This window comes from Rhinolophus sinicus, chromosome 15 (genome assembly GCF_057876585.1).
Source record: "Rhinolophus sinicus isolate RSI-liver-muscle chromosome 15, RSI-T2T, whole genome shotgun sequence".
In the NCBI taxonomy this organism is placed as follows: domain Eukaryota; kingdom Metazoa; phylum Chordata; class Mammalia; order Chiroptera; family Rhinolophidae; genus Rhinolophus; species Rhinolophus sinicus.
In genome coordinates this window covers 48,711,599-48,732,838 of record NC_142515.1, presented here as the reverse complement: position 1 = coordinate 48,732,838, position 21,240 = coordinate 48,711,599, and the positions used below count along the sequence as shown (strand labels likewise).

The 21,240-nt window shown below is 45.8% G+C and overlaps 2 protein-coding genes across 3 annotated transcripts in view; one reads left to right on the top strand and one right to left on the bottom strand.

Annotated features, from left to right (window-relative positions):
• The window catches only part of PCBD1 (pterin-4 alpha-carbinolamine dehydratase 1), a 90,151-nt gene extending 73,965 nt beyond the window's left edge, over positions 1-16,186 (top strand). Inside the window, exons 5-8 of the mRNA XM_019712464.3 lie at positions 10,829-11,032; positions 13,855-13,986; positions 14,523-14,603; positions 15,637-16,186. Coding sequence (XP_019568023.2) covers positions 10,829-11,032; positions 13,855-13,986; positions 14,523-14,603; positions 15,637-15,735 — 516 coding nt within the window. The 3' untranslated portion in view covers positions 15,736-16,186. The remainder of the gene's footprint in view (positions 1-10,828; positions 11,033-13,854; positions 13,987-14,522; positions 14,604-15,636) is intronic.
• A 2,245-nt stretch (positions 16,187-18,431) lies between these two features.
• SGPL1 (sphingosine-1-phosphate lyase 1) overlaps positions 18,432-21,240 on the bottom strand; it is a 51,550-nt gene continuing 48,741 nt past the window's right edge. For both annotated transcript variants that reach the window (XM_019712448.3, XM_019712449.3), the window contains one exon: positions 18,432-21,051. In XM_019712448.3, coding sequence (XP_019568007.3) covers positions 20,911-21,051 — 141 coding nt within the window. In that variant the 3' untranslated portion in view covers positions 18,432-20,910. The remainder of the gene's footprint in view (positions 21,052-21,240) is intronic.

The window sequence follows — 21,240 nt, the reverse complement described above, 5'->3', positions numbered from 1 at the left end:
GCTCCCAGCCATTCCAGACTGACGTGCCAGCACACACCTGGCTTCCAACAATGTGTTAACAATTTAGATTGCTTCTTACCCGCTCTGTGTGTCTTCCCCCTCCTTCCCTGAGCACTGGTGCAGGTGAACCAGTCTGAACATCTTGTCTCTCTTGGAGAGTCCTCCCTCCCTTCGAATTCAGGCTAGTTGGTTGCCCTGTGACCTCAGCGCATTGGCAAGATGAAGAAAGGTGGTGATTTTGTAGTATATCCAGGCTTTTCTCATTGTCAGTGCGGGAGCAACACTCTGCAGCTTTCTACATCCTGGACTGAAATCCTTCTTACTATGTTAAAACACTTCTGTCTTCTACCAGCTACCCACCACCATTCGCAAGCTAATACTATGTTTTAAGTTGGTCTTAACACTCCACTTCCAGGTACCAATTTTTGTTCAGGAATCTGTTTGTCCTATTATCTATTGCCACATAACAAACCAACTCAAAATGTGGTGGTTTAAAATTAAAGTGTACTGGGGCCAGCCCGGTGCCTCAGGCGGTTAGAGCTCCATGCTCCTAACTCCGAAGGCTGCCAGTTCGATTCCCATATGGGCCAGTGGGCTCTCAACCACAAGGTTGCCAGTTCAATTCCCGGAGTCCCGCAAGGGATGGTGGGCTCTGCCCCCTGAAACTAAGATTGAACACAGCACCTTGAGCTGAGCTGCCTCCCGGATGGCTCAGTTGGTTGGAGCACGTCCTCTCAACCACAAGGTTGCCAGTTTGACTCCTCGAGTTCCGCAAGGGATGGTGGGCAGCTCCCCCTGCAACTAAAATTGAACACGGCACCTTGAGCTGAGCTGCCGCTGAGCTCCTGGATGGCTCAGTTGGTTGGAGCATGTCCTCTCAACCACAAGGTTGCCAGTTCAATTCCTCGAGTCCCGCAAGGGATGGTGGGCTGTGCCCCCTGCAACTAGAAACGGCAACTGGACTTGGAGCTGAGCTGCACCCTCCACAACTAAGACTGAAAGGACAACAACTTGAAGCTGACCTGCACCCTCCACAACTAAGATTGAAAGGACAACAACTTGACTTGGAAAAAAAGGCCTGAAGTACACACTGTTCCCCAATAAAGTCTTATTCCCCTTCCCCAATAAAATCTTATAAAAAAAAATTAAAGTGTACTATTTCTCAGCATTCCATGGGTTGCCTGGTCTCTGCAGGACTACGTTCTCCAAGAAACCCCACTTCCTTGCCTGGCAGATTAGCAGAAGCCATAACTTGAGTACTGGGAGTCAAGGTTCACTGGAGGGCCATCTTTTTTTTTTTTTTTTTTTTTAAGATTTTATTGGGAAAGGAAACAGGACTTTATTGGGAAACAGCGTGCACTTCCAGGACTTTTTTTTTCCAAGTCAAGTTGTCGTTCCCTCAATCCCAGTCATGAAGGGTGCCATTCAGCCTCAAGTCCAGTTGCCGTTGCCAGCTGCAGGGGGCGCAGCCCACCATCCCTTGCGGGACTCGAGGAATTGAACTGGCAACCTTGTGGTTGAGAGCCTGTGCTCCAACCAACTGAGCCATCCAAGAGGCAGCTCAGCTCAAGGTGCCGTGTTCAATCTTAATTGCAGGGGGCGCTGCCCACCATCCCTTGCGGGATTCGAGGAGTTGAACTGGCAACCTTGTGGTGGGAGCCCACTGGCCCATGTGGCAATCGAACCAGCAGCCTTTGGAGTTAGAAGCATGGAGCTCCAACCGCCTGAGCCACTGGGCCGGCCCTGGAGGGCCATCTTTGGAGACCAGCTAACATCTTGGCTAACACTGAATACAAAAGGGGACCTTTCAACCAAAAAACGATTAGAACTGGTAAATGAATTTAGTAAAGTATCACAATACAAAATTAATATTCAGAAATCAGTTGCATTTGTATACACCAATAATAAACTATCAGAAGGAGAAATTAAGAAAACAGTCCCATTTACAATTGCTTCAAAAACTATGAAATACTTAGGAATAAATTTAACCAAAGAAGTAAAACACCTGCACTCAGAAAATTATTAGACACTGAAGAGAGAAATTAAAGAAGATACAAATAGATGGAAACACATACCATGTTCATGGATAGGAAGAAATAATACAGTTAAAATGTCAATACTGCCAAAGGCAACATACAGATTCAACTCAATTCCTATCAAACTACCAAGGACATTTTTCACAAAAATAGAACATATAATCCTAAAATTTATATGTAACCATAAAAAACCCCAGATAGCCTCAGCAAGCTTGAGAAATAAGAACAAAGTGAGAGGTATCACGATACCTGACATCAAATTATGCTACAAGCCTATAGTAATCAAAACAGCATGGTACTGGCATAAAAACAGACACATAGATCAATGAAACAGAATAGAGAGCCCAGAAATGAATTCATTCCTATGTGGTCATTTAATCTAGGACAACGGAAGCAAGAGTTTACATTGGGGTAAAGACAATCTATTCAATAAATGGTGCTGGGAAACTGGGACAGACACATGCAAAAACTGAAACTGTACCACCTCCTTACACCATATATAAAAATAAATTCAAAATGGCTTAAAGACTTAAATGTAAGATCTGAAACCATAAAACTCCTATCGGAAGAAAGTTTGCAGACATTACCCTTGGTAATATTTTTACTGATATATCCCCTCGGGCAAGGGAAGTAAGAGAAAAAAAAACATATGGGATTACATCAAACTAAAAAGTTTTTTCACAGCAAAAGAAACTATCAATGAAATAAAAAGGCATCCTACTGAATGGAAGAAGATATTTGTCAATGATATATCTGATAAGGGGTTAATATCCAAAATTTATAAAAAGCTCATTCAACTCAACACCAAAAAAACAAACAACCTAATTAAAAAATGGGCAGAGGACATGAAGAGACATTTTTCTGAAGAGGACATACAGATGGCAAACAGACATATGAAAAAATGCTCAACCTCACTAACCATCAGAGAAATGCAAATAAAAACCACAATGAGATACCACCTCACTCCAGTCAGAATCGCTATCATCAATAAATCAACAAACAACGAGTGCTGGCGCGGATGTGGAGAAAAGGGAATGCTTGTGCACTGTTGGTGGGAATGCAGATTGGTGCAGCCACTATGGAAAACAGTATGGAGGTATCTCAAAAAACTGGAAATTGAACTACCTTATGACCCAGCAATTCCACTCCTAGGTATCTATCCAGAGAAATCCAAAACACTAACTCGAAAAATGTATGCATCCCTATGTTTATTGCAGTGCTATATACAATAGCCAAGACATGGAAACAACCAAAATGCCCACTGGTAGACGACTGGATTAAGAAACTGTGGTACGTTTATACAAAGGAGTATTATGCAGCCATAAAGAAGAAAGAAATCATCATTTGCAACAACATGGATGGACCTAGAGAATATTATGTAAATTGAAATAAGTCAGATGGAGAAAGACAAATACCATATGATCTCACTTATATGTGGAATCTAAAGAATAGAATAAATGAACAGACTAATCAGAAACAGTATCAGAGATACAGAGGAAAAACTGAGGGTTGCTAGATGGGAGGGGGGGTAGGGATGAGGGAGAAGGTGAGGGGATTGGAAAGCACAATCAGTAACCACAATATAGCCACAGGGATATGAAGGACAGTGTGGGGAATATAATCAATAATGTTGTAAAGATTTTGTAGGGTATCCAATGGACACGTGTCTTATTAGGAGACCACTTCATGGACGGTATAGGTGCCTGACCTCTGCACTATACACCTGAAGCTGAAGCTGAATAATAATGAATGTCAATTATAATTTAATATATATATATATATATATATGTATATAGTCACAGGAAGTGGAGTACAGCATAAGGAATAGAGACAGTGGAAATGTAACGGCTATGTATTATACAATGTCAGAGGGGTAGTAGATTGGGGGAGGGGGTTATCACTTTGTGAGGGGTATAAATGTCTATTACATTGTTTTGTACACCTGAAACTAATTTTTAAAAAAAGATCTTTAAAAAAAGGGAGGTTGGGGGAACCTGTCACATATAAGTCTTAAATTTATCTAACTATAAATTTAGCAGAATAAAGGGGAGAATATTTTTGTGACAGGGGTGGGAGGGACTTATCAAATAAATCTTTAGCAGCACTAAATTACAAAGTAGAGAAAAAAATAAATCTTATTACACTAAAATATAAGATTTCTACCAACAAAGGACCCCATGAAAGAAGTTAGCATACAGATAGCTGAATGGAAGGAGATATTTGTAATATCTAAAACTGACAAGCAATTAATGTCTAGATATAAACTCCTGTAAGTCAACTATTAGGTTGGTGCAAAAGTAATTGTGGTTTTTTGCAATTATTTGTAACCTTTTAAACTGCAATTACTTTTGCACCAACCTAATAAAAAAGAGCACTGTAAATTCTAAAAAATTTGCAAAGGATATTAAAAAGCAATTTACAAACAGTAAGTCCCAAATGCCAAGGAGCATATGAAGAGGTGCTCAGGATGATTAGTAACCAGCAAAATGTAAAGTCAAACAGTGAGCTATCATTTTATACCTATTAACTGGGCAAATATTAAAAAGCTAGATAATGACAAGTGTGGCTGTCTATGTGTGAAGAACACAGGAAAACAAGAACCCTCACACATTGCAAGTAAGATGAGGATTGGTGCAGCCATTCTAAGCAGCGTCTGGAACTATTTAGGGATACATACCCATGAAGGAATTCCTGCATTTATAGGATATGCCTGTATCATCACAGTTGTTTAAGAAACTTCCCACAGGTCAGGGAGCTGAGTTGAGATGTTCACTGTAGCATCACTTGTGTGTGTGTGGGGGTGGGGGGGGGCAAGTGTCACACACACTTGGGGTTGTGCTTGGGGTGGTGGTGGTGATAGTATGGGAAGTTGGAAGAAACCCAAATGTCCATCACTGGGAGAACAACAAATTACAGTGGCTTCTTACCACAGAATGCTAAGCGAGAGTTAGAAGCTACAGAGGAAGGCTACATATAGCAATATGGATGAATATTAATTGTCCACTAACTTCTGTGTTGAAAGAAAGGGAATGAGATATGGCACACAGTACCATTTATTAAAAAAATAAAAATACATAGAGATGAAACAATGACATATTTTTGCAAGAACACGTGTAAAAAATACATATTAACACATGAGAAAGGTCATTACTGGAAGGAGAGGAATAAAAGTGGAATGTAGGGATAAAGGCTAATACAAAAACAAGTTGTTTTAATGTTACAAGACTTATATTACCTGACTTTCAGCCTTATAAATGTACAGTAATCAAGACATCAGATGGAGAAATAGATCAATAGAACAGAATAGAGAATCCACAAATAAACCCACACATACACGGTGCACTGATATTTTTAAAATAAAAGTACAAGGGCAATTCAGTAGAGAAAATAATAATTTAATATTTATGCAAAAAGTTAATTTGGATCCATAACTCAAAGCATGTAAAAAATTAACTATATGGATTGACCTAAATGTAAAACCAAAAACTATAAAATATAGGAAAAAAACATAGTAAGAAAACATAAAAGGAAATCATTGTGATCTTGGGTCAGGCAAAGATTTCTTAGTTACAACACCAAAATATCAATCCATAAAAGAAATATTTGATGAATTGAGTTTCATCAAAATTAAGGTTTGCTCTTTGAAAGACTGAGAATGCAAAGAGATACTTGCAAATCATATATGTGATAAGGTGCTTGTATCCAAAATAAAGAGCTCTGAGAACCCAATAAGAGGGGGAAGATCCAAGATGGCAGAGTAGATAAACACTGTGCCTGCTTCCTTCTGTGAACAAATTAAAATTACAGCTAAATTATAGAACAATCAACCTGGAGAACCATCTGAATTCTGTCTGAACAGTAGTTTTATAACTAAGGATATAAAGAAGCCACGTCAAGACTGGCAAGAGGGGCGGAGACGCAGAACTAGCTAACCCCAAACCTCTGTGTGGCAGTTGAGAATCAGGAGAGATATCTTGGCCGTGGAGGTTCCCCCCAGAGGAGGGAGGGACCCCAGCCCCACACAAGTCTCCCCAGCCCAGAATACTCGCGTGGGGAAAAGGAGCCACTACAACACCTGGCTGTGAAAAACAGTGGGGATTCTGACCATCTGTGTGGGATGAGATGGAAGGTGTTGGGAAACCCAGGCGTCCTCTTAAAGGGCCCATGCACAAACTTTCTCACTCCCAGGCACTCACCTTGGGCTCCAGCGAAGAGACAGTAACTCAGGGGTGTTTGAGACATACGTGGCTTCGAGCTGAGGGCCGGAGAACAATCACCATTTTCCCTGTGTGTGGTCCTTCTCCCATGCAGCCAGCAGGCAGGAACCATTTTTCCTGTGTTAAGCCCTCCCCCTACGCTTACGGCCAAACCTGAATCTGATTGGTCTGGTGAGCTCGGCAGTTCCACCCTGCTGACTCAGCTGGGACCCCACTCCACCCAACACCCCCAATGCTGAAGACACTTTTTCCAAGAGTGCACCCACATTGCACTCTTTCTTGGAAAACTATCAGAGTCTGACAGACCCGGGGCAGGCAGCAATTGGCCTCAATGTGCTCTGAGACTTTTTTTTTTAATGATTACAATACAGTATTTTATTTTTAATTGGGGAATATTGGGGAACAGTGTATTTTTCCAGGACCCATCAGCTCCAAGTCAAGTCGTTGTTTTCAATCTAGTTGTGGAGGGCGTAGCTCACTGGCACATGTGGGAATCGAACCGGCGAGCTGGGTGATATGAGCACTGTGCTCTAACCAACTGAGCCAATTGGCCGCCCTGCTCTGAGACTTTTGCTGAGAAGTTTCAGGTTAAGCGCTGGCACCAAACCAGAATTTACACTAACCTGGTGACCACAACTCTTTCCACTCTTGTGAGTCCCTGAGACCCTGCCTCACCCAACTTGATTAGCACTTGAGGCTTTATCAGTGACTGAACCTTAAAGGAGCTGGCAGGTGGCAGCAGGCTCGGGGTGTCCTGACATTTTGTGGAGCTACCCCAGGCCTGGTACTGGTAGCAGACATCCTTGGTTAGAAGCATGACCTCTCCCATGCATCTCCAGGGTTATCACAGGCAGCAAAAACCCACAGATCTCTTTGTAGCTCTTACCAAGTAGTCCTCAGCTGGTCACAGGCAGTAGATGATCTGGGCCTACATTGGAGCCCCTCACAAGAAGCCCCAGAACCAACATATTTGGAGGTTGGCTTCAGACCACAGCAGAACACCACCCATTTAGTCCCACAAGTGGTACACCCAAAGGGTGGTCTCAACAGGTACCAGAGCCCACTAGGGTGAATCCCACTTAGTGGGGTAAGCCTACCCCCACCCACAGCAGCCTGTAAGCTGTGGACATGGCAAAACTTCACACCCAATCAGCCTGAGGGTCAATCCCAACCACTGGCATGCCAATAGCAACCAAACCTCAACTATAACAGGAGGGCACACACAACCCACACAAGGGACCCTCTTGGAGCACCTGGTACAGGTGACCAGGGAGACTGTGCCACTGGGCCCCACAGGAAACCTACTACACAAGGCCACCTGGCCAAGACTGGGGGACATAGCAGATCTACATAATACATAGAAACAAACAAAGAGAAGCAGCCAAACTGAGGAAACAAAGGAACACATCCCAAATGAAAGAGTAGGAGAAAACTCCAGAGAAAGAACTAATCAAAATGGAGACAAGCAGCCTACCAGATAGAGTTCAAAACAATGGTTATAACGATGCTCAAGGAACTTAGTGAGAACTTCAACAAACAGATTGCAAACATAAAAAAAAAAGACATAGAAACCATAAAAAAAAGAACCAGTCAGAAGTGAAGAATACAATAACTGAAATGAAGAATGTACTAGAAGGAATCACCAACAGACTAGATGAAGCAGAGGATCAAATCAGTGATTCGGAAGACAAGGTAGCAGAAAACACCCAATTGGAACAGCAAAAAGAATCCAAAAAAATCAAGCATAGCAACATTTGCATATTAGGGGCACCAGAAGAAGAAGAGCTAAAGCAAGGAATTGAGACCATATTTGAAGAAATAATGACTGAAAATTTTCCTAACATGGTGAAGAAAATAGACATACAAGTCCAGGAAGCGCAGAGAGTCCCAAACAAGATGAACCCGAACAGGCCCACACCAAGGTACAGTATAATTAGAACGACAAAGGTTAAAGACAGAGAGAGAATCCTAAAAGCAGAAAGAGAAAGTCAACTAGTGACTTATGAGACTGTCAGCTGATTTCTCAACAGAAACTTTGCAGGCCAGAGGGATTGGCACAAAATATTCAATGTGATGAAAAGTAAGGACCTACAACCAAGATTACTCTACCCAGCAAACCTATCATTTAGAATTGAAGGACAGATAAAGAACTTCCCAGACAAGAAAAAGCTAAAGGAGTTCATCACCACCAAACCAGTGTTACAAGGAATGTTAGAGGGACTTCTATAAGATGAAAAAAATATATATATAAATTATGAATAATAAAAATGGCAATAGCTACATATTTATCAACAATTACTTTCAATGTAAATGGATTCAATGTTCCACTCAAAAGACACAGGAAGGCTGAATGGATAAGAAAACAAGAGCCTTATATATGCTGCCTACAAGAGACTCACTTCAGGTTGAAAGACACACATAAACTGAAACTGAAAAGATGGAAATAGGTATTCATGAAAATGGAAATGAAAAAAGCAAAACAAAAAGCTGGCGTAGCAATACTTACACCAGACAAAATAGGCTTTAAAACAAAGGCTATAAGAAGAGACAATGAAGGACCCAGTAATCCGACTTCAGGATATTTATCCAAAGAAACCCAAAAAGCTACTTCGAGGAGACATATGCATCCGTATGTTCATTGCAGCATTGTTTACAGAGGGCAAGATGTGGAGGCAGCCTGGGTGTCCACAGATGGAAGAATGGATAAAGAGGAGGTGGTACATATATATACAGTGGAATATTGCTTGGCTGGAGAAGGGAACGGGTTCTTGCCATCTGCAGTGGCATAGATGGATCTGGAGGGAATTGTGCTGAGTGGAGTGTCAGACAGATGCAATGAGATTTCACAATATGTGGAATCTAAAGTACAAAATAAACAAACAGAAACAAACTCATGATACAGAAAACATTTTGATAGTCGCCAGATGGGAAGGGGGTTGGGGGTGTGCGTGAAAAAGGGGAAGGGATTAAAAAGTACCAATTGGCTGTTAAAAAGTAGTTATGGGGATGTAGGGTACAGCATAAGGAGTATAGTCAATAACATTGTAATAACTATCTATGGTGTCAGATGGGTACTAGATTTGTTGGGGTGATAGATGGAAGCGGGGTTGGGGACAGGGTGAAAAACGTAAAGGGATTAAAAGGTACAAACTGGTAGTTACAAAATAGTCATGGGATGTAAAGTAAAGCACAGGGAATATAGTCAATAATATGATAATACATAGCATAGTGCTAGATGGGTACTAGTCAAGGGGGATCACTTCTTAAATTACACAAATGTCTAACCACCATGCTTTACACCTGAAATTAATATAAAATAATATTGAATGTCAACTGTAATTCAAAAACTAAAAAAGGGGGGGAAAGGTGAAGGGGAATAAGTGGTCCAAATTTCCAGGTATAAAACAAATAAGTCATGGGGATGTAATGTACAGCATAGGGAATATAGTCAATAATATTGTGATAGCGTGGTACGGTGTCAGAAGGTTGTTGGACTTACCATGGTGATCACTTCTTTAGGTATGCAAATGTTGAATAACTATGGTGTAGACCTGAAACTAATATAACGTTGTATGTTAGCTATATTTTAATAAAAATCTTAAAAGAATAAAAAGATAAAAAAAATATGAAAACACTCAATTTTTAAAAAGTGGACAGGAAATTTGAACAGGCAATTTACCAGATTTACCAATGGCAAATAGTAAGCACATGAAAAGGTGTTTAATATCATCATTGATTAAGGAAATTCAAAATAAAACTACAATGAGACCACTACACACCAACGAAAACGACTAAAATTAAAAAGACTGACCCTACCAAGTATTGGTGTGTCTGTGAGAGTGGTGGGAACTGGAACTCCCACCCAAGGCTGGTGGGGATGTACAATGGTATGACCGCTTTGGCAGTTTCCTAAGAAGTTAGAAACACACATCTACCATGTGACCTGGCCCAGCTACTCCTAGTTATTTATATACCCAAGAAAAATGAAAGCATCTATCCACGCAAAGACTTGTACGGGAAGTTCATAGCAGCTTAAAAACTGGGAACCACCCAATGTCCATTAACAAGTGAATAAACAAATTGTGATATGTGTTATATCCAATACAATGTAATACTATCAAATAAGTTTTACTTAAGCCATGAAAGAACCATTGACACATGCAACGACCTGGCTCAACCTCAAAAAGTAATTATGCTGAGTGAAAGAAACCACAGAAAAGAGTATGTACTAAGCGATTTCCATTCACATAGAATTCTAGAAAATGCAATCTAATCTATGGTGATGGAAGCAGACCAATGGTTATCTGAGGAGGCAGATGGAAACTTTAGGGTGAGGGATAGTTCATGATCTTGATGGTGGTAATGGTTGCAGGGGGGCATACATATGTCAAAATGCATCCAATTGTACACTTTAAATATGTGCAGTTTATTGACGATCAATAATACCTCAATAGGTGTTTTTAACACAGATAATCTCGCGCCCAGGGTCACACAGCTGCAAGTGGCAGAGCACGATTCAAATGCATGTCTGCATTTGGATCCCGCGTACTTAACCCCTGAGCTCCCCATAACAAGGGCACCGAAGAAAGTGCTGGAAGGGAACAGCGGCCTAGCGCCCAAGTTAATGATTACAGGCGCAGCCCCACCCCGGCCGCGCTCCCCGCCCCGGGGCGGCCCGAGCGCGGCCCCGCCCGACGGCCGCTCAGTGCACCCAGCGCCGAGCTCGCCCTCTCCGCCGCCACCTGCTGCTCGCCCGCGTCCGCACCGCGCCCCGACATGGTGAGGGGGGATCGCGCAGCGCGATCGCCGCAGAGCCGTTACGAACGGGCGCACAGTGGGTCCCCAGGAGAGGAAGGGGACAATGTGGGGTTCAGGCCAGGCCGGCTGCAAGGGCAGGGCTGGGTAGGGTGAAGCGGGAGCGAGAGGGAGGGTTCTTCCGAGCCCCTCTCAGACTAGCGCGCGCGGGATTCGGAGAATCGGGGTCTCCGCCCCGTTCCCACCCCAGGTTGTGCCCCAGGAGAAGCTGAGGCCGGGAGAGGGCGGTGGCAAGTCCAGGTAACAGCCAGGCTTGCCCCCGGTTCCCAGGCCCTCGTCCCCTCCGCGCCACAATGATTTGGGCGGGGCTTAGTGAACTCCCTATGGGAAGATGGGGCGGTGGGACCAAGGCCTGGGATGGTGAGGGACAGCATAGTGAGCCCGCAGATAATGACCCCTCGGTGGTACGGTTCTGTTCTGTATTGAGGGTGGGGGTCAACCTGTGTGTGCGCGCGCGCCCGCGGCGGGGAGTGAATCTGTGTGTTGTCTGTGTGCCTGTTTATCGCACTTCTGGGCACCGGCTGGCTAAGCCCTCTGTGCACCCTGTGCTGTCCCCGGCCTCCGAGCCAGCTCCTGGCGCCTAGTTTGAGGCCTGCGCCCAGCAGTGGGGACGTGATTGCTCAGGATCAGCCGTCCTCCAGGCTAAGCTGCCCCTGAAGAGGGTTTAAGGCCCTGTCCTTCAACACCGCACACACCCGCCCTCAGCCAGAGAGGTGAAGGTGAGCCCTGGGGGCAGCTGGGGAGGTAGGCTAGACCCAGGGAAGCTTGACCTAACAGCCCATTTCTGGCCCAAAAGCATTAGGAGCAGTCCAGACTGCAGTGCTATCTGGGAAGGCATTTTGAAGGCTGTAGCTTAGAGGGAGAAGAGGTGGTGAGTGAGGCTGGCTGTCAGGTGCCCTGAGGCCCTGAGATGCAGGGCGTGGGTAATCAGTAACCTCTCCATGCACACCCCCAGAGATCAAGGCCAGGCAGGCCTGACCTGTGATTTACTAAGCAAACACCACCCCTGCCCCCTCTCTGATCCTAGATCTGAGGGGCTTGTCAGTTCATCCCCAGGCAGAGAGACCTGGGGGGTTCCAGAAGATTCTAAAGAGAAAGGGTGGCTTCTCAGGAGCTCACCAGTACCCACCCACTCCTTTCCGAACCAAAGGACTAAACAGTGGGCTCTATTCCTTGGCTGACATCTGGTCATCTGGTTGCCTGGATACGTGGAGCCGGCTTATCAGCCACTGAGAAAAGGCCAGCTCTGGAATGGAGATGGGGTTGGGCGTGTGACACAGATCTCTATTGACATCTCTAGCCTTTGAGAGCCTAGGAGAGGAGACAGACCAAGTCAGATCTTCCAGAGAGAACACACGTTTTCAGGAAGGAGAAAAAGATTGACTTGTCAGAATGCTGCAATGCTTTTCCAATTCTACCGAAACCTGCAAGGCCCATATGCCTACTTGTCCCAGGAAGTCTCCTTTTAAAAATGCAGATAACATTCCCTTACTGAAGTGTCCCGTGAGCTCCTCTTGCTGATGCGAAGTGGAATTTCTTATCCCCTTTTACCATGAAGCCAAGGGAGACAAGTGCCCTGGGCCACCTGGCTGCAGCATGGCAGAACTGGGTTTGAACCAGATCTGGCCACTCAACCCATGGCACCCAGTCTGCGGGCTGCCTCATAAAAACTAAATTAACCTCCTTCTCATCGTCTCCCCAGACCTCGATTCGTCTTCAATGGAGCACTCCACAGTTTCTGTCCGTGGGTAGTTGTATTTCAGGAGCCTCGTTCTGGCAACCCTTAAGTACCTACACTTGGATCCTCCCAGAGGATGGGACTGACTTTTGCTTCCTTCTGTTCTCTGATGGTTCCTCTTATGGCCTGAATTGTGCCAATTTGGACTACCCTGAGGGCACTCTGCACAATAGGTAAAAAAAATAGATGGGGCACTACTTTGCCAGTCACCCTTGGCCAAGTTGCTTCCACTTTTAACAGAGCTCTGTGGCTTGGGCTTCCCAGGCTGACAGGAAAGGTGGAAATCTGAGAAGCCTAAGTCTGGCATCTGAGAACCAGAGGCTGCATGGGAGCACCATGGAGTACCCACCGGCAGGTAGTGCCAGGGGCTGTCAACTGCAGTGTGGCTAAGAGTCGACTGGAACGTGTTTGAAGTGCTGGGTGCTTTGCTGGTCCCCGCAAGGAGGCACAGACGCACTTTGAGAACAGTGCCTGTGCTCTCACTGACGAGGGGGGAGAGCAGTGGTCATTCCCCGCCCACCCCCGCCCCGGCTTCAGCTCACTTCAATACACCTGACCCTGAGTGGCGGTAGGGACACAGGAGTGGACTGCATAAGGTCCCTAACAGGAAACGAAGCTTGGACAGTCAGGGGTACTCTTTCTGAAAGGTTGTGCTTTAATACATATTTAATACATACACAGCTGGGCTTGGTTTTACTTTTATTGCATTCATGTAAGAGAACTAGCTTTTGGGGAGAGAGGGCTCTGTAAGGCTTTGGGGGCAGCGGTGGGGGAGGACTGCTCCTCAGTCCTGATGAGGTGCATTACACCTCAGGATTTTGTTCTTTTGAGTGGAATGTAAAATCTCAGAACCTATCAGTGCATGAGCCAGGGCAGGGCGCCACCCTCCACACCTCCCAGTCTATAGCTTTGGGCCAGCTGCCCTTTGACTGTCACCCAGTCCAGAGGAGCCAGTGGCAGCTGGCTCAATTCCCCGAAAGGTCTGGGGCCCTCTTTTTTGTCCTGTACTAAGAAGTGCCCTTGGGCTTCTGTTTTTTCCCTCTCCTAGGCTGGCAAAGCACACAGGCTAAGTGCTGAGGAGAGGGACCAGCTGCTGCCAAACCTGAGGGCTGTGGGGTGGAACGAGGTGGAAGGCCGAGACGCCATCTTCAAGCAGTTCCATTTCAAAGACTTTAACAGGGTATGGCACCGGGGCGGGGGGGTGGGGGGGCAGTTTTCTGAGACTGGGCCTGAGGGGCTTCCATTCTAGAACTTGTTCTCTCCCTTAAAGTCCTGTTAGCCAAGACACTCAGACGCTACGCTAACCCAGCTTTCTCTGGACGTGTCATCCTTGGGGACTGGAGAGAAGAGATGGGTCTTGGGTTCTCCACACCTGGAACTTTGAGAAACAATCCTTAGAGACAGCTCGACTAGGAAGCAGATGTACTTCTGAAGACATTTTAGTAGATAGTGAAAAGACTGACCTAGACTAAACCTGTCTGGTGTTTCCACTTTGTTAGTGATGGCAGTAACAGGATTTTCTTCCTACTCCAGAAATCCTCCTCAAACTCCAGCCCCAGAACCAGTGGCAGGAGGCCAGGCGGAATGCGCAAAGCTAGAGGAGTCTCCTTACAGGATGTCTGTCCATCCTCCTGCATCAAGGCTTTCCACTGGCCATAAAAAGGTATCCACCCGTCTCTCTCAAAACACTAACCTGGGTCTCATTTCACTAAATAGGCTTTTGGCTTCATGACAAGAGTGGCCCTGCAGGCTGAGAAACTGGACCACCATCCCGAATGGTTTAACGTGTACAACAAGGTGAGTGAGCTGTGCCCATTGGGCTGGGCTCCGTCCAAGTTCTGAGAATGTCACCCCTTCCTTGGGTTTCCCTTGGGCCCTCCTCACCTGTGGGCTGACTGTCCACTCTTCCTGCTCCATTCATCTCTTTCCTGCAATCAACATAAACACCCTTGGAAAATATTAGGTCTCACATAAAAAAAAAAATGCAAATTAAAACATTGTGAGATAAATTGTAGTTAAACATTAAGTAGACGTCAAGAAGGCAAAACCCAAGGAAGGAAAGGCCTTGGGAATCAGACATATTCATCGTTACTAGCTCTACATGATTTAACTCTTTCTGGATGTATAGAATGAAAAAGTAATAAAACTGAACAGAGAATAGCCACGTACAGCAAACAAGTCAGATTGTCTGCTGGATCAACTGAAACAGCCATTAAATGCCTGCCGTGTGCCAAGAGCTATCCTGGACTCTGTAAAAACATTAAGGCTGGATAAGGTGATTTGTAAATGGACAGTGTTTAGGAGTTGGAGTTTGTTTTGGTCTCGCTTTTCGCTTTTGGATTGCTCTTAATGTTTGGGTATTTCATTTGCCCTATAGCTGAAGTCACCATCGTTTTTGGAGATGTAGTAGAAGACTGTTTGGCACTGTTGTTATGAAAACATGTCTGGAAGGCAGCCCCTCGGGGAGATTGTAGTGACTGGCTATTACAGGCATACCTCAGAGACCACCACAATAAAACCAGTCCCGCAGTACAGCCAGTCACACATATTTTTTGGTTTCCCCGCGCATGGTATGTTTACATGGTGCTATAATACTTTAATGAGAGAATATTGCTAAAAAGTGCTATCATCTGAGCCTTAGTGGGTCGTGCCTTTTTGCTAGTGGAGGGTCTTACTTTCAATTGCACTATGTGCACAGTGCAATGAAATGAGGTGTGCCTGTATCCCGGAGCCCTGGGTGTGGCTGCGCCCAGCGGCTGGTGCCTGTCCTGCTTGCAGGTTGGTTACGTCGGTGGAACCAGCTGGCCCCGAGCCTCCGCTTCTCTTTCAGGTCCACATCACCCTGAGCACCCACGAATGTGCAGGCCTTTCAGAACGGGACATAAACCTGGCCAGCTTCATTGAGCAAGTAGCCGTGTCCATGACATAGACCCAGCCTGTCCTCTTTGAATTCTTCAAGGAAAGGGGTGACTGAACTGGAAACCCAGAGAGGGAGCAGGGAAAGCCCCCAAATGCTGCTGCAGTCAAAATGGCCAAGTCCACCCTGCTGCCTCCATTAAGGGGTGAGTCCTTGCTGTGGAAAGAGATGCCAGCGTCACTGCCAACACCAGGAATGGACACCTTTTCCCCGCACCACACTCTCCATCCTTGGGGCTCTGTTAAATGTACACTAATTTGAAGATCTTCTTCTTTCCCAGCAACAGTGAATGATTTCCTTCCCAGGCTGTGTCTTGCTGCTTTTCTGTTTCCCAAGAAGCTGTGATAGAAGCTGTGTCTAAGACAAGACAAAATCTTATCTTAGACACCAGAACCCTAAAGCCAACCCCATCCTGTGATAAACATTTGTGCTTTTATTCCTCAAATAAAACTGTTTCCTTGGCTTTGGGCTCTAGAATCTTCTTTTCCACTGGCCAATCCAAATTGGAGTCAACAGGCATTTAAAGCACTCATTTAAAACACTTAACTCTGCGAGGCACTAGGGGGAAAAGGGACCAGACCACCCGCCTTCAAGGAGTACATTATCATCTAGCGGAATTAAAGAGGAAAACGCTTAACTATTACTAGGCAGGATGAACTGACGCTCGATGCAAGGATGAGAGATGAGCTAAGAGAACAGGACGTGATTAAGAAGGGTGAACCTGGAGGCTTCATTTGACTTGTGCCTCAAAGACCTGAAAAGCGTTCTTGAGGCACAGATGGCTGAGGGGGCCCGATGGACACAGATAAAAGTGTGCAGGGCACCTGTGTTACATGCATGGTGAGACCCACGACCAGGATGGCAGCCTGGGACCATATTACCTTCTTGGTCTACATCAGGTGGGGCGATTTCTAATCCTGATGGTTTGTGCACTCACAAATTTAGCCAGTCTCCAGGTTTGCCTGCTTTTACACTGTAAGGGTGACGATGAGCTATTTACCATCCGAGCAGTTGAGGCGATTCGCGGATCGGTCCTCCAACCCAGTAACTCTGGAGAACAGAATATTCCCACTGACGTGCCAGGGCTGGGAGAAGGGGACACGGAGAGCAGTCATCTCTCCCCTGGGTACATGCCAGATAGCATTCCAGGTATGCCATTATGCAAGAGTGCTCACTTACGACCCCTCATCTGTAGCTGCCCGGCCACTAAGCTGACTTGCAAATGCCAGGGGCACTTGGCATCTGGCAATGTCATACCCCAGTCACCCTGCATGAGTTGGTCCTGTAACCAAGGCCAGAAAAGGGGCAGACGTTGGTGGCTGAGAAATAAGCATATTGTTTGTAGTTAAGAGGGACTAGAGCAGGACCCCTTCCACCCTACCTGCCAGTTAGGATTGTCACCACCTATGTGAGGAGCAAGTTCTCAGGAAGGCTGAATATGAAAACCAACAAGATTCAGAGTGCTGCCCCATCTGCTCCACTTCTGACTTCAATTTTCCTAAATGTGCTTTTGACCTGATGACTGTTTTAGGGCACAGAAGCCACCAGACATGGAAGTATGGACTATGTGTTATGTAACTGTTTACTCTCGTGGATCAAGGGTTGAAAAAGGCCAACCTAGAGGGCACTACAGTTATATGAAGCAACTTTACATGGGACAGAGACACAAGCCACACTTTTTAGAAATGAATGTTTATTCTAAAATTAATTCAAACAATTGAAATTATAGGGGATATTGAGAGATTATGAAAAAAGACGAAAGCACAAGAAAAATGAAAGCAATTAAGACTCCAAGAAAAGGCTCTCTAACACCTGACTTGCTTACCCAGGCTCTAGCTGGTGGCTATCAAATTAGGCTTCCATCTTTACTTCTGTTGCTACGGGGTCTAGCTCTAAGTGGTCTGTCGCTGCCAAGAACCCACAGAGAAGGTAAAGGGGCTCACAGCGGTAAGGAGCATATATAAGCATCCAGACACCATTTATTGGATGGGCCAGGCCTCCTAACCAAGCATATCCTGGCCCCTCTTTCTCTAGGGTTTATCCCAAAGCAAGTAGTGCTCAGGAAACTAAGTCATTTGGCAGAAAACCATAGCAAAGACTGCATTTTTCAGGTTGATTCTGGCAAGTCTGAATGGGCTGCAAGCGAGAATGAAAAGCTTGGTTACCTGAAGGACAGCCTTTGGAACCTGAATAACCCTTTGGGAAGACTCCTCACTTCTTAAGTCATAATGGAACAAGACAAAGGCAGTAACAGGTGCGAAGATGCTCTGAGAGGTTCTATCAGGTCCCAAAACAAATGCAGGGTTTGAAGTCAGTGCCCTTTGGTTAGAGCCACACTGCCCAGCTGGCTGGAAACTACCACAGATGGCTCAATCATCACTAAGGTGGAAGCAGAAATGGAGGATGAAGATGACAGAAAACATAAGGCAGGGCCCTGCCCCTGGGGAACTAAAGACCTGAGTTCCAGACCTCCTTAAAACAGGTGTGACATCAGTGGTGGTGGAGCTACGAAAGCGCTGGGAATTGGGCAGGAGACAGGCTCACCCACTCCTGTCCCACTATTGGCCCTAAGAGCAGTGGTCACACACAACCATTTCACCACAAGGGGGCGATCTCTCACCAGCAGCCAGTTCAAGAGCTGCCAGCACCCCATTTGGGATCGCACGTGTGGGCCTAAATAATCAAATGAATGCAACCATCCACAACTATTAAGATTTGGGACATTTAATTACTTAATTGCTTTTTAAGATATTATTGCTGCAATTAGGAAGGGAGCATTGAGATGGGAATGGGGTAGTTAAAGACAGAAAAGATTTAAAGGAGGCAAGTACCATTTTCCAAGTATAAAACTGGTAATATTAAAAGTGACACGGCAGTATATTCACGTGACTACTTACTTCTAATGCAGAAACAAGACAGTACAGGTTTTGCAGAGGCCAATGGGACACCTGCTAACATGATATCATTAAGATATTCAGCCCACCTCTGCCAGACTGGGTGTTACTACGTGCAGACACACACAGAATGGAAAGCTCACAAATGTTAGGTCAAACTAAGGCTCATGATCATAAATTAAAGTGGCTACAGTAGGTCCCTTTGAAAACCAGTCCCCACCACCACCAACCGGCAGCAATGTTGTTACAGCACAGGGGAAGGTCCTGGGCAACGCTGGAAGCAACAGAACACTGTAGGACACACGCTTCTCCACTTTAGCAGCTGACAAACCACAGTGGTGCCTGCTGGGTGGTTCTGGGTCTCTAGACTTCCTCCAACATAATGACTGCACTGGAGACGCAAGAGACAATCCATGCACAGCTCTGACCACAGCCCCCCTCAGGAGGTGCCCACCAGTTAAGCAGCTGGAGGGAACATATAATTCCCATGCCCAAAGGCTCTCAGCCTCCCCCTGTAACACACACACACACACACCAACCACTCTTGGAACCCACAATTGACAGGAGTAAACACACACACACATACACACACACCAGCCCTGCAATGACATGGCCAGTCACAGTTTTATGTAGCAAATACAGTGCTAAGAAACATTTCAGACAAAAGTGGTTAAGGAGCTTCGGGAAAAATCTGGTCGTCTTGGCTCTCCCGGCCCCCACCATACCCAGTGAGGGAGGCGAGAGGATACCAGCCTGAAGAGGCTTAATATTCAGGAGTCCCTGAGAAGGGTAATGGAACAGAGGCGTTTCTCCTGACTTACCCTAAGTATCCCCCTACTCAAATAAAAACCTCAGGGGCTGATCCCCTGGGCCTGGGTCAGGAATAGCCCCCCACTGCTCCCTGCGGAGGAAAAAGGCACACGCAGGATATGTCGTCATCAGGGCAGGACAGCGGCTCAACCTAGATCTGGGCCCCACGCGGGGAGAAGAGGGTCGGGAGTGGGCGCAGGGTTTGGTCTTGTCCCTGCACCACCCTGAGCAACTAGTCTTATGCAGAAAACCCAGGCCCTGGCCTCTGACTGAAACTTACCATCATGTTTCCCATTCCAAAATGTTTCTCTCATCCTAGCCAGGGCTGAGAAGCATCCAGTACCTGAGGCTAAATTGCCATAGTACCTTTGGGAGTTGAATAAAGGGGGGAGAGGCAGGAAGAACACACTCATGGAGAGAGAAAATTTTCCTTGCCTTGGGAGCTCTCTCACACCCTCCTTGCACCACTTAGGGTAAATCAAGGCAACTTGTGAAGGTGCTTTGAGTGGTTCCTTCAAGCAAACATATTTTCATACATGCTGGCTTAAAGCAGTGTGGGAAGGGAGGACCACCACCAACTTTTGGTGACAACTTTTTGAATCTGGGTGCTCATCCTACTCTGATACTCAGAAAAGTATAGTAAGAGGCTCTGGTTTCTGGTATCACCAGCCCAGGCGAGGGCTCAGTGTGCTCTGAATACTAGGGCCAGAAAGTCCTAGATCCTCTGGGAATCGCATTCCCTTCTGGTCCATGGTAACAATTATGCTCCAAGGGGAGCATAATTTCAAATAAGAATCCCCAAAGACGGTGGCAGCCAAGAATCAAATGGGGACTGTATGCAAGAAGAGGACAGTGGACCCCTCCACACCCGGCCTTGGTAAACAGACCACTCTATTCCTGCATAAGAGCAACAACGGCCTGGTCAATCTGTGTCCTGGAAAAGTCAAACAAACCGCAACAAAAGTGACCCTAAGAGAGACTACTAACCTACTCAAAGAGCAAGGGGCTGAAAAAGCCTCCTGCTTAGAGTATATCTAACACCCACCCAGGGAAACTTGTTACATGAATGCTTCCTATCTGATCAGCCAATCTGCCTGAGACAACAAAGAAAACCTTTTTCTATTTCATAAACTGTGTCCCAGCTTCCCTAAGGAATCAGGACAGGTCAGAGCTGCCACACAAGGATTAAGTGAAGTTGAAAGCTAGAGAGGTTAGAGAAGGAAATGGTTAAAACAATTCCTAGGATAACATTTAGAACAAGGGCAAAATAATAACGTAATGGAATCCTTCGGGGTCTTCGTACTGAAAACCACAAAAGGATGGTGAAAGGAGGAACGACAATCCTGAGGACCGAGTTGTCCTGTGGTCTGTCTCATCGTGCTCCGTGGAGCAAGACCAGATGCTGAAACTGTGGATGGCCTGTTCCACACTCCGAGAACCTTCTGAAGGCCAGAAGCCCCTCGGGGCTACAAAAGGTCCGGGCTCAGCGGGGTTTTGGAGAACCATTCATGTGGCTGCCCTGAGGTACACTGTCTGTGCTGAAAAGGCTGTCCAAGAAGACCGAGGACAATTCTGCGACCTGGTTCCTGTCGACGGTGGTCTGGGCCATGCCGTAGATAGCACCCTACAAATCCAGTCAAAGAATCGGTATTAGTGACGAGGGGTACAGGAGTGGAAATGACCTCCCTCTGCCCTGTCCTTGCCCTCCACGTGTCTTCCTCTCCTCCACTCCACTCCCACCCCAGGCTCCATTCTATCAGAAGGAGAGCTGACGTGGTCAGTTTTTCACAGGTACTTGCCAGTCTGCCTTTCT